The 11,380-nt window shown below is 40.8% G+C and overlaps 1 protein-coding gene across 6 annotated transcripts in view; it reads right to left on the bottom strand.

The window, feature by feature from the left end:
* Nucleotides 1-230: 230 nt before the first annotated feature.
* Nucleotides 231-11,380, bottom strand: part of HMG20A (high mobility group 20A) — a 66,914-nt gene continuing 55,764 nt past the window's right edge. The window contains exons 7-10 of one of the 6 annotated variants that reach the window (XR_010659092.1): nt 8,221-8,296; nt 7,343-7,521; nt 5,785-5,927; nt 231-2,841 (exon numbers count right to left, since the gene is read on the bottom strand). Coding sequence is in view for 4 of the 6 variants with exons in the window: in XM_065906017.1 (XP_065762089.1) it covers nt 5,791-5,927; nt 7,306-7,521; nt 8,221-8,296 (429 nt within the window). In the remaining 2 variants the exon portion in view is untranslated. The other 5 variants (XM_065906017.1, XR_010659093.1, XM_065906018.1 and 2 more) reach the window with 5 other exon arrangements.

The following is an 11,380-nucleotide window of genomic DNA, read 5'->3' as shown; positions in this document are numbered from 1 at the left end:
GTGGAAGTAGGTGACAAATTACCTTTAAAACAGATTTCGACTAATGAAGTAGTGGTTACTTTTAAAAGCAAGTATTTAAGGAAAATTTCTCTCTTCAGTCAAAAGGAAGACTGTCTTTAGGTCTCCTATCAAGGGGGCTGAAGTCACTGACTTTAAGAACAGGAGACTTCTTTCAAGTTGCCTCCAGAATACTATTGCCACATTAAAATGAATTATAATTCACTGTATTCTTATAGCATACATTAAGAGAATTGAACCCTCAAACAGGCTAAGACACATTTTGCATAAGCAATTAGTAAAATGAAATGTTAGCATTTTAAAAGTGTAACAGACAATGATTAATGTAGAGTTGACAAAGTCTTTAAGATAAGAAGGCAATGCAGGTAAAACTGAATCAAGTGGATTCAACATAGAAAAGTTTTTAATGAGGCAAACATCAAGCAAGCATATTGACTTCTTAAAAAAAAGCAAAATCTAAAAGTTTAATTACAAAAACACTTTTACAGAAAACTTGGCATTTCAACAGTTTCAAACACACGTACACATTTTTCTTCTAAAATTTCATTATGTCAGAATCTGTCTCATTTTCCTCAGCTGCTCTTTGTGTTTTAATAAAAAGAAAGAAATCTGTAACACTGAATAGGCAACAACTTATTTCTTGAGAAGAACATGTTAGTGCAATAATATCTACAAGTTTACTGGGAAATGTGAATTAGGTGTTCTGTCAGCCTCTGAGCTCACTCACTCCCTTCCTGGCTGGGCACAGAGGAGAGAGAAGGCAAGGCAGACCCGCTTCATGGAACCTTCTTGTGGCAGTTGAATTCCAGCCACCAGTGAGTCAGGTGTAGCTGCTGGGAGGGCCAGCATGTCAGAAGCAGGTTGCTATTTTGTGAAAATGCTTTCAAACTGCCAGCTTTCTTGAGATCTCATGCATTCTCGAATATGGATGTCTCTCAAGTCAGTGTCAGGTAATCTATCCAGACTAAGGAGAAGCTCTGGACCTATTACAGCCTTTCCTGGTGCACAGCACTGCTAATAATGCTGTGCAAAACTAACACAAAGGCGAGACAGAGAGAAATATGAGGAGGAAGAAAGGAGACAAAGTATTTGGCAGAAGGCAGACACAAACTCCAGAACTGGCTTGGCTGTCCTTCTGCCACAGACAGTGCATTCCAGCTTGAACTGAGCAGGCAGGGTGTCTGAGAGAAGAGCCAGGAATGGCCAGTCAGAGCAGGAAAACACAGAAGAGCAGGTGAGTTGGCAAGTTTATAGAGATAATGATGGGCTGTTATTCTAAAAGACAGCCAAGGTGGTACATGTATGGCTTCATTACATGAAAATTTGATGTGTGTTCACGTAAGACCTTCTAACAAGGTTGCTTTTTTGCTGTTGTTTTGTTTCCTTCGGGTTAAGAAAGAAATCAGGGGAGGAGATGCTGAGAAGACAGGAGGGTGCAGCAACATGATGGGGGTGTTTGGCTTGCACCCTGGCCTGTAAGCATACCGTGAGGGGGCCACACTTCCACCTGCCCTTGGTGGCGTGGTGCCTGGACAGTGGGCTCAGCGTGCCCTGCTTTGGTTCCAAAGATCTCAGCTGCAACCACCAGCCTTGTGCTCCACAGCATCGACACATAATACAACAAAACCAAACCCTGAGGTGAAAATCAGAAACTTCTCTTCCCTTTTGCTTTTTTTTTTTTTTAAATCAGAAGAGGGCAGAAGGAAGGAAAGCCTGTACCTTTGACACAGACTCTGCAGTTATGATTAGAGAAGAAAGACGAAGGATGGAGAATTCCTCCGTGTTCTCTTCTGTCAGCTGGCAGTATTCTGATGACATTTCTGCCACCCGTATCCATGACTCAGTACACCTCAAGCACACAGGGATTTCCTCTGTTTTTGCTTATAAGAAACTTTAGGATCTTTTTCAATATCAAGTGAGAAACTACTTTTCTCGTTCTGTCCTGTTTACCAATGACCTTTCCCTCAGCAAAAATATTCCACAAGTCACTGCCAACAGATGGGAACAGAAGAGCCTTGCTGGGCCCGGGACACAGGGTACGTGCAGGAGCGATGCTTAGAAAACAGCAGGCAGTACCAAGAGGGGAGGAAAGAGTGCTCTCCTTCAGGGCAGCAATCACAAAGCCTCCACGACAAGGGCTGGCACCCACTGAGCGCTGTGCGGGGTATGAGACACAGCCTCGCTCCACAGGACACTGTCAACAAGAAGCTCCTTTCTTTGGAGTCACAGCAGGACAATGATGGGAGAAGATTGGGCCTGTCCAGTGAGAGAAACTCTCCTTCAGAGCCCTGCTGAGCAACAAAGCCCAGAGGTCAGAAAATGGAGACATCTAACTTGGTGGGGTGAAGAAAATATAAAAAAAATCAACCCCCCAAAGCATTAAAAAAAGAAGTGACAGCTAGGTAGGAAAACTGATAAAAACCACAGAGCCACTGGTAAAAGAGTCCAATCTGAATGAAGCAGAACAATGAGAAGGCTTCCTTTCTGCTGCAAAAGGTGCCTCTCTCAGGGGTGTCTAGTCAGCAGAATATACGCAGACCCACTTGAACAGAAGTAGAGATGATAGGAGACTGAAGACTTGCACACGGTCAAAGCTTCACAAGGACAATTCCATAGGAAGTTCACATACATGTTCCTTTTGCTGCTCCCTCACATGGCTTCCTGGGGTGAAGGCATGTACCTCATAACTGACGGTTCTTTCACAAGCATAATAATCTGTACGCCCTCTCTGCCTCCACTCAACTCAAATTTCCATGGATGGCTTCTCATTCTGAACAAGTAAAACCACTTACAGAACATCCTGGAGCTCTAAGACCTGTAGAACTGGGAGGAAAAAAAATGAAAAAAGATAGCAAAAAGGTAAGCATGGATCAGAAAGGGTTCAGATTTTTGGTGAAAATACTGCGATGCTCTATTTTCAAAAGGGTTAAGGTGAATAGCAGGGTGTATGTAAACCAAGGAGCTCACAAAGCTGCAAGCAGCCAACCTCACTGAGGCATTTTAGACATTTCAATGACAAGTGTGGCCCTGCTCCAGTTCAGCCACAATGGGGAGGTTGGAAAATTGCCAGCCAAACACAGAAAACCAAGTATCAGGGACAAATTCGATGATGAAAAATGAGCACTTTGGTCCTGGTCAATCAAACCAACTTTCTTTAAGTATAAATCTAAGGCTCCCTGCATGTGTAGGAAAGTACTTATGTGCATAAGATGAATAAATTCTTACATTGATAAAAATGCAATCACATAAAAAAGTTGTTTTCTTTCCAATCCTCAAACAGGTAACTATTTATCATTTCATTCAACTGAAATCAAGCAACATATGGCTTTTGATATATACAGTAGTCACCTCTCCATGTGAAATCACCCCCATGGCTTCCTCTCAGCTCCACTTTTTCTAAGTATAAGTTAGCCACAAAGAAAGATGACAGCTGGGGTAATTCTTCCATTGTATATCTATAAAAAATAATTACAAAATGGCTGAACAAAATTTTACATTATAATTGCTGGATTGTAATTTTTTCCTAATGACCCCCCATTTATCTTACTGCTTTCATTCTAAGATTTTTTTAGTGCTCTCCCTTGACACCCATCCCTACCTCCTTGTATCAATGTTCTAGAAACTCAATTACATTTAGATACATGTGTTCTAGTTCTAGAATCTGCACTTGCCTAAAACTTAGGTATTTTTAGGCAAGACATCTCACCTCTCTGGGACTCAGTTTCATCGTATGTACAATGATGGAATTTCTAAAGGCCCCTTCCAGCTCTAATATGCTCCTCTAAAACCACAGACCATTCGCTTCCTTTCACTCACTGGCTCCTGACAAAGGAAGAAAACTTTGCCAAGCCCATGTCAGAGTAATTAATTGCACCATGAATGCTGGGGACATCAGGCCTAGTTGTCTGTACATATTTGTATAATGAGGCCAAGCTAGAATTAATCACAGTCTTTATAACTGTTTCATTTGACAGTTTCAGAGCGTGTGGAGAACTAACTATTCTCAGTTATGTTTACGTGGCTAGATTGTAAGAATCTGTAGTAACAAAACCGTTCAGATTTTCAGCTACTCTTTCTTTTAAGGGAAAATATTTGTAGGTTAAATCAAGGATAATGATAATGTTCTAGGTTTTCAAAGACACCTCAGAAAGCAGATATGACAGTTTATATCCTTAAGATGGGTAAAACTTTAGGAAAGCCTTACTGGCCAAATGCTCAAAATGGAAAACCATTTTTGGCTCAAAACTCACAACTGCCCTATACCTATGTGAGGAGACATCATGTTATCAGTTACTGTGTTCTTCCACAGTTCTCCACACTGTTTCTCCCACCTCTTTTCAAGACTACCAGAGTGCTAATTGAAAACCCTGTGTGAAAATGAGAAGGATGATGAGCTCCTGAAAATCCCAGGCCTAGATTTACAAGCTGTTCCCTTCATAAACAGCAGCAGTAATGCCATTTCTTTATTCTGTAGGGAGTCCAGTCATCTCTTAGAAGTATGGTCCGTTCCATCTGGCTACGCACTAGAAGGACAGTAATCCTTTCCCCATCAGAGCACGACTGGGCGAAAGTATGACGAATCGCCCTGTACAGATACTATTGGAGCTCGTGGCCAAGAAGGATAGAGACGACTGCTTTCGTCTCTGCGGGCAGACACAACCTCGTTAGATAAAGAATTATAGGTTTTATTTTTTCTTGCACATGTTGCTCAAGGTCCAGACCATGTTAGAATATGAACATGTATATGAGTATGCTCATTTACCTGCAAGACAAATAAATAAAGATATAAATCCATGACCAACCTTGCTAAAGAGTGTATCTTGCCATCCACTCTTGTTTTAGCATCCATATATGGCCATTCACTGTATGGTTCAACCCTAAGATTTCCACATAGTTTGTATGTCTGCAGGGATGGAACAATTTAACTGACAGACCAAAGGGCTGTCAATTGTGGAATGACAAACTAAAGGGTACTCTATCTCTAGGAATCTGAGTGAAAAAATAACCAGTTCCATTTAAGAAATGATACTGATGACTGACCATGAGTACCAAAAAGTTTATAAAGGCAGGACCCCTTTGGAAATGTATTTTTTCTCTTCTAAAAGGATGTAAAACATATTACAAGTCATTTGTTGAATATATTTTTAAAAAGTTTATTTTCTTGTTTCTCTCCTTTCACTTATTGAGAGTTTATATATTTTTTAACATATTCAATCAAGGCATTAACTGTTTCACTGTAAGTTTAGTCCACATTAACATTTAACACACAACTGTTACTCTGATATTGAGTGGTAAATGAAAAGCTTACTTACATAGGCTTGTACACATATAATGTCTCACTGACTATTGTGAATTATCGTTAAATTTACAGGGAAAAGGAAGCTTAACAATTAAGTGATACTTGTTTTGTCCAATGTGTTGTTTGCGGGGTTATTTCCTTTAAATTTCTCACTCAACCTTCAAAACCCTTTGGGAAACTAATACCTAAGAATACGACTTAATAAGTGACAAAGCTAGAATTGAGATCCAACCACAAAAATCATGCTCTTTCCATTAAGCCACATGGAGGCATGCATGAGGAAAAATTATCTTGATTCAGTTTTCCAACACTATTTACTTCATTTAGCAACCAAGCAACAGGAATCTTAAGCCTCCAACTCATTTATTCAATGTCATTCCAGGATTTTAGTAGTATTAATAAGGTCTAATGCCATCTTAGTTTTGATGATGTGCTGGCATGTACGAATCAAGTCAGTGAGCACTCACCATTCCCTAACGATCAAGCCTGTTCACAACTTCTCGAACTGTAGCTATGAAGTTTTCATTGTCTTGGGGATTAGCTAAAATAATACTGTGCAGTCTGTTCATATAGGAGTCGATAGTGTCCACTGTAGGTGTCTCTCCACTTCCTGAAGTGAGATAAGAGAAAGTAAGAAAAGCTTCCCCATTCAGTTCAATAGTAACACAGATCAGTGATTCCACAGCAAAGAAACTTGACTCTAATGGTGTCTGCTCCACAGAGAAGATTTTAATTTCAGAGGAGAGACTTTCAGACCTCAAAGAAATGAAATTAACCCACATACTCTAAATAAACAGATGGACTGCTATTGCTGCACAGCATATAGGAGTAGTTGCATAAAAGAGGTTAAGGACTCTCTTAGATCTGCTGTGACTATTTTCAACATGAAAACATATATAAGAAATATTAGTATTTCTTTTCCTTCCCATTAAGACAGTATCACAAAGCCAGCACATTTATATGCTCTGGAAAAGTGCTCTGGGCGAACAGGTGACATGGGAGAGGGGATCAAGAAATAAAAATGTCCTGTTATGAAATAAATTAAGTCATGGGGGTGGAGTGTGCAGTATGGTGACTGTGGTCAACAGTATTGTACTATGTACTTGAAAGCTGCCAAGAAAGTGTATCTTGAAAGTTCTCATCACAAGAAAAAAAATTTGTTTGCAACTTTGTAAGGTGGTACAGGCTTCCCAGGTAGCATTAGCAGCAAAGAACCCACCTACCGATGCAGGAGAGCTAAGAGTTCAATCCCTGGGTTGTGAAGATCCCCTGGAGGAAAGCAATGGCAACCCACTCCAGTATTCTTGTTTGGGAAATCCCATGGACAGAGGAGCTTGGAGGGCTACAGCCCACAGGGTTGCAAAGAGTAGGACACGCCTGAAGTGACTTGGTGTGCATGCACACATGGGGGCACATGGTAACTAGACTTGGGTGATCATTTCACAGCATATACAGATATAGAATCATAATGATGTACACTGGAAATTAACACAATGTTATACATCAATTATAGCACAATTTAAAAAAAGAAAAGTGCTCTACTGAGGATTTATTACACAGTTTCCACTATTCTGAAAATCAAATTAAACTTAGTAGAAAGTAGATTATGTTAAAATATAATTGAAGAAAAATTTAACTGAGCAGAGAGTCTGAAATTTTGGATGATTTTAACCAATGGGATGTGCTGTGCTTAATGGCTCAGTCGTATCTGACTCTTTGCGACTGGACGGACTAGAGCCCACCAGGCTCCTCTGTCCGTGGGGATTCTCCAGGCAAGAGTACTGAAGTGGGTTGCCATGCCCTCCTCCAGATTTTAACCAATACTAAGATTCTATTACATTACCTACAGAAAACTCTGAGGAAACGACCTCGGAGTTTATTGGTCTTCCCCTTGAAGGGAGACTTCAGCCTCACCACACCAAGGCCAACATATGCAGCACCTCCCCAGCCCCCACCGCTTTACAGGACTCAGGTGGGGATGATGTTACCAGGCAAGGGCATGCTGGCGAAGCTGCTGGTCAGCACCTGCCGCAGGGTCTCCAAGTGCTGCTGTAAGACGGTGTTGCGGCTGCGCTCCTGGATCACGTCCACCTCCAGCTTCTCTACCGCTGTGCGCATGCTCTCCACGTGCTTTTGCAGGGCCGCGTTCCTCTCTTCAAATTCCATGTTGGATTTGCGAAGCTGACGGAGCTCTGCCTCCCGAGCTGAGGACGCAAGCCCCCCAAAACACAGGTAACACAGTGTCTCTGAGGAGTCCCAGTGACTCTTCTAGAAGTTCTGCTTAGCTGTCTCTAATTAGCTACCCCTCCTCCTGTCCCTAGTCTCATTATGGCCTTTCTGATAGCAATTTCAGCAATAAAACGCCTGGCTCTCCAGAGTTATTTTAATTCTTAAAGCTGGTCATATTCTATACTTAAGGCTGCAAGGAACAGCTGCAATTCCCAGTGTTTGTTTGTTTGGTTTGTTTAAAGCCATGCTATGAGAAGCCTGAGGGGTTTCACGGGGGATCCTGGGAGATTGGGTAAGCACAGCTGTGGGTCCAAAGCTTTATTGCAGTGGGGTCAGCTTTGCTCTTATTTATTTTATATTTTGGATATCCATGCAAGCTTTCATTTGTACAAAGGGTTCTTGGCTAAGAGCCTGAAAGCAACTGAATTAGTGATGTATATTTATTTCCTCTGATTCAGAGACTAAAGCTGCTTTGACAACACTGGCTGAGCTTTCCTCACTGGTCTCTGAGTAGCTATTTTTAATAGAGAGTGAAATAGAAGCAACTTTCTTCTTCCAGACCAGTCCCAGGGTCGGGAGTATCACTACCATTGCTTTTGAGCAATTAATTTCTCCTGACAACTAAATCCCCTGTCACAGATGTGAGGAACACAATACGATCCTTTGGTAATCACCTTTGCTGTGGTTCAGGAATTCCTCTGTAAATATAGGGATGTCAAAAACAGACCGTTCCTTTACTTCTGCTTCTTTCTGTGAATCAAGAGTAACAAAACAGTTAATTCTTAAGCTAAATTAAATAGTAGTGCCTGAAGGCACAATGGTCATGTTTTCCTTAAAGAAATAGTAAGATGAGCAGCAGTCAGTCAGTCTAGGTGAGACTGTGAAGAAAATGTATTCACCTTTCCTTTGGAACCAAACTTTCACAGAGCTCAAGCATGTTAAGTATTCAGGTCTCTCAGGTGACAACTGCTGTGCAATGAAACCTTAAAACAAACCTACATAAATTTCCCTAATAGAGATGTTGGAAACCATTTCTTAGCTCTGTGTTCTGAATAGTCAACAGAGAAAGGGAGAAAGTGACTGAGGTAGGTATCATTCAGTTCAGTTTAGTCGCTCAGTCATGTCTGACTCTGAAACCCCATGGACTGCGGCATGTTAGGCCTCCCTGTCTATCACCAGCTCCCGGAGCTTGCTCAAACTCATGTCCACTAAGTTGGTGATGCCATCCAACCATCTCATCCCGTCGTCCCCCTCTCCTCCCACCTTCAATCTTTCCCAGCATCAGGGACTTTTCAAATAAGTCAGTTCTTCACATCAGGTGGCTAAAGTATTGCAGCTTCAGCATTAGTCCTTCAAATGAATATTCAGGACTGATTTCCTTTAGGATGGACTGGTTGGATCTCCTTGCTGTTCAAGGGACTGTCAAGAGTCTTCTCCAACACCACAATTCTAGGTTGGTCATAACTTTTCATCTAAGAGGTAGGTATAGAGAAAAAATTTCTGGGTGATTTTTCTGTTGCTTCTCTTGGTTATGCATATAAAGTGCTCTCTGAGATAGGATGATGCAATCTAACTTTGCAGAGTGGACAATAAGAATTTTAAGCAGAGATTTGCCAGCCACGAGCAATAATAATGGTATTCCATTAGGACGTCTACTTTTACTTCTCCTTATTTACAAAGGCAGTCTATAACGGGATCTTTCAGACTTTCTTCGGACCCAGGAAAAACAAACAAAACCAAAAAGTCAGTAATAACTAGGCTCTAAATATGAGAATGCCAAGGATTATGTGAGAGAAAAAATAATAAACCTAAAATTAATTCACCAATAAGCCATTAAAAATAAAAGTCTCACAAAACCACTGCAAAACATATTCCACAATGATCCTTGTGAATAAAGTCAATATTTCAAAATGCTTTAGCAGCAATTTCTACAATGAATTTAAAGTTGAAAACATTAAGAATATAAATTGTAAGTGTCTTGGCAGTGTTTAAAATCTTGGATAATATAAGATGGTAAAGAAAACAGTGGGAAATGAGTACTGAAGAAATTGCTAGTGAAATCTGAGGATTTCAAAACCTTTATAACATAAAGAACAGTTTAAAAAGTCTAGAAATCATTCCTATAAAAACACATTTAGTGCCAGAGATAGAATGTATATTTCCTACTCTTGCCACCACTAGTCTTTTATCTTTGAACACAAATATGATTTGGTGCCCAGCAGAAAGGCTAAGCAGTTAACAGCCTATGAGGGAACTCTGACAGCCAGGCTCCTGTTTTCGTATCGGTGCCTGCCTTGTTATGGAGGGTTGGGCTATGTGACCCGCCGGCCAAGGGCAGCTCATTAAGAGAAACATCTAGTAGGCTGAAAGTCTGAAAAACTATGTATTTACCTGAAGAAACTTTCAGAGCACTTAATTTTTGCCCTTCTACCTCTTAAAGAAAGAAAGTGAAGTTTTCCAGAAAGATTTAAAAACAAACAACAGAATTATCACTGAAGGCCCCAGTTTCACAGGCAAAGCTCTGCCTCTAGCCAGTTCTTGGTGGATCTCAAAGAGAATTAATGTATGGGTAAGAAAGACTGGTTCCAGAAGAGATCCTAGATATATTTCACAGTGGCTTTCTCTCAACCCTGCTGGCTTACCATATGCTTTAACTCTGTTACTGTATAAGACATAACAGATATAAATCCACAAATGACTTTAGATAAAGGCTTATAATTTTATCATCCCATCCTGTTCAGTCTCTTACTTAACTGTACTGGCTTGCTGCTGCTAAGTCGTTTCAGTCGTGTGAGATCAATTTACTTAGCTATAGGTCTGAATATTTGCCAGTCAGATGGGTCGGTGGGGATGCCTGGTTCCCATTACCATGGTACCAAGAGCCCTCTCCAAGGCTTAGATTCTGCTCAGACAGGTAATTCTGTTTTCTTCCTTGACAGAGCAGTCCAGACCAAGCTAACTACATAAGGGCAGAGGATAGCACCACATAAGTGCATTAACACACTGCCTCTTGGTACAAATTCTTAAGAGTACAAAATAAGAAACACCACAGCAATTAAACGAAACTGTTCAGTCTCTGAAAGGCCAAGAGAGAAATTCTACTTAACTGAAGAGTCATCATAAAAACCATCAGCACTCTTCCATTACTGAGTACATTACTCGGCATTGAAGAGGATCCTCTTGGGGGCTCAGATATACTTAAGCTGCTCCAAGGATCACTCAAGGGATTAAAATCATAAGGATTTCATTACCTCATCATTGAAAGGGTCTAATTTGTTCAGGCTGAGTGTCATTTTGTCATTTTTCATAAATTAAAGGAGAAACAAAATTATTGTTTCTATCTTAGTCCTCACATGAGATTTAGACACTTTCTTGAGAGTAACACTAGCTGACTCCTGGGTCTAGCAGGCTGGCTTCTGATTTGAGAGGAGCAAGAATACTCTTCACTTTGGTTTTCATTCTGTATATTGAGTGGAAGGTAAGAGAACAGAGGCCTTTTGAACTGAAACTATTTTGCTGTGATCTAGGCTCAGGGCCAGAATCTCATGGAGTGATATGCTTCTCTCAAGTGCCCTTTACTTTAAGGAATGCTCTCAATATTGTGTACCAGGCTGAAGTGCCCCACTGGTATGCAGAATGGCCTGAATGGCTTTCAGGTCAGCATATCCTGAGCTCTAACAGGGCTCCCCAGTATCTACCTTGGTAACAATGTCTTAGGAGTCTAAGTTCCATTAAGGAATACAATAGTTTCTTTACTACATATATACAAATCAAGTCATTTCTGTCTCAAGTGGCAACAAATTTTGCTGACACCAGAGGCAGCCAGGCTTGCAA

This window comes from Muntiacus reevesi, chromosome 15 (genome assembly GCF_963930625.1).
Source record: "Muntiacus reevesi chromosome 15, mMunRee1.1, whole genome shotgun sequence".
Classification (NCBI taxonomy): Eukaryota; Metazoa; Chordata; class Mammalia; order Artiodactyla; family Cervidae; genus Muntiacus; species Muntiacus reevesi.
This window is presented reverse-complemented; position numbering and strand designations above follow the sequence as displayed.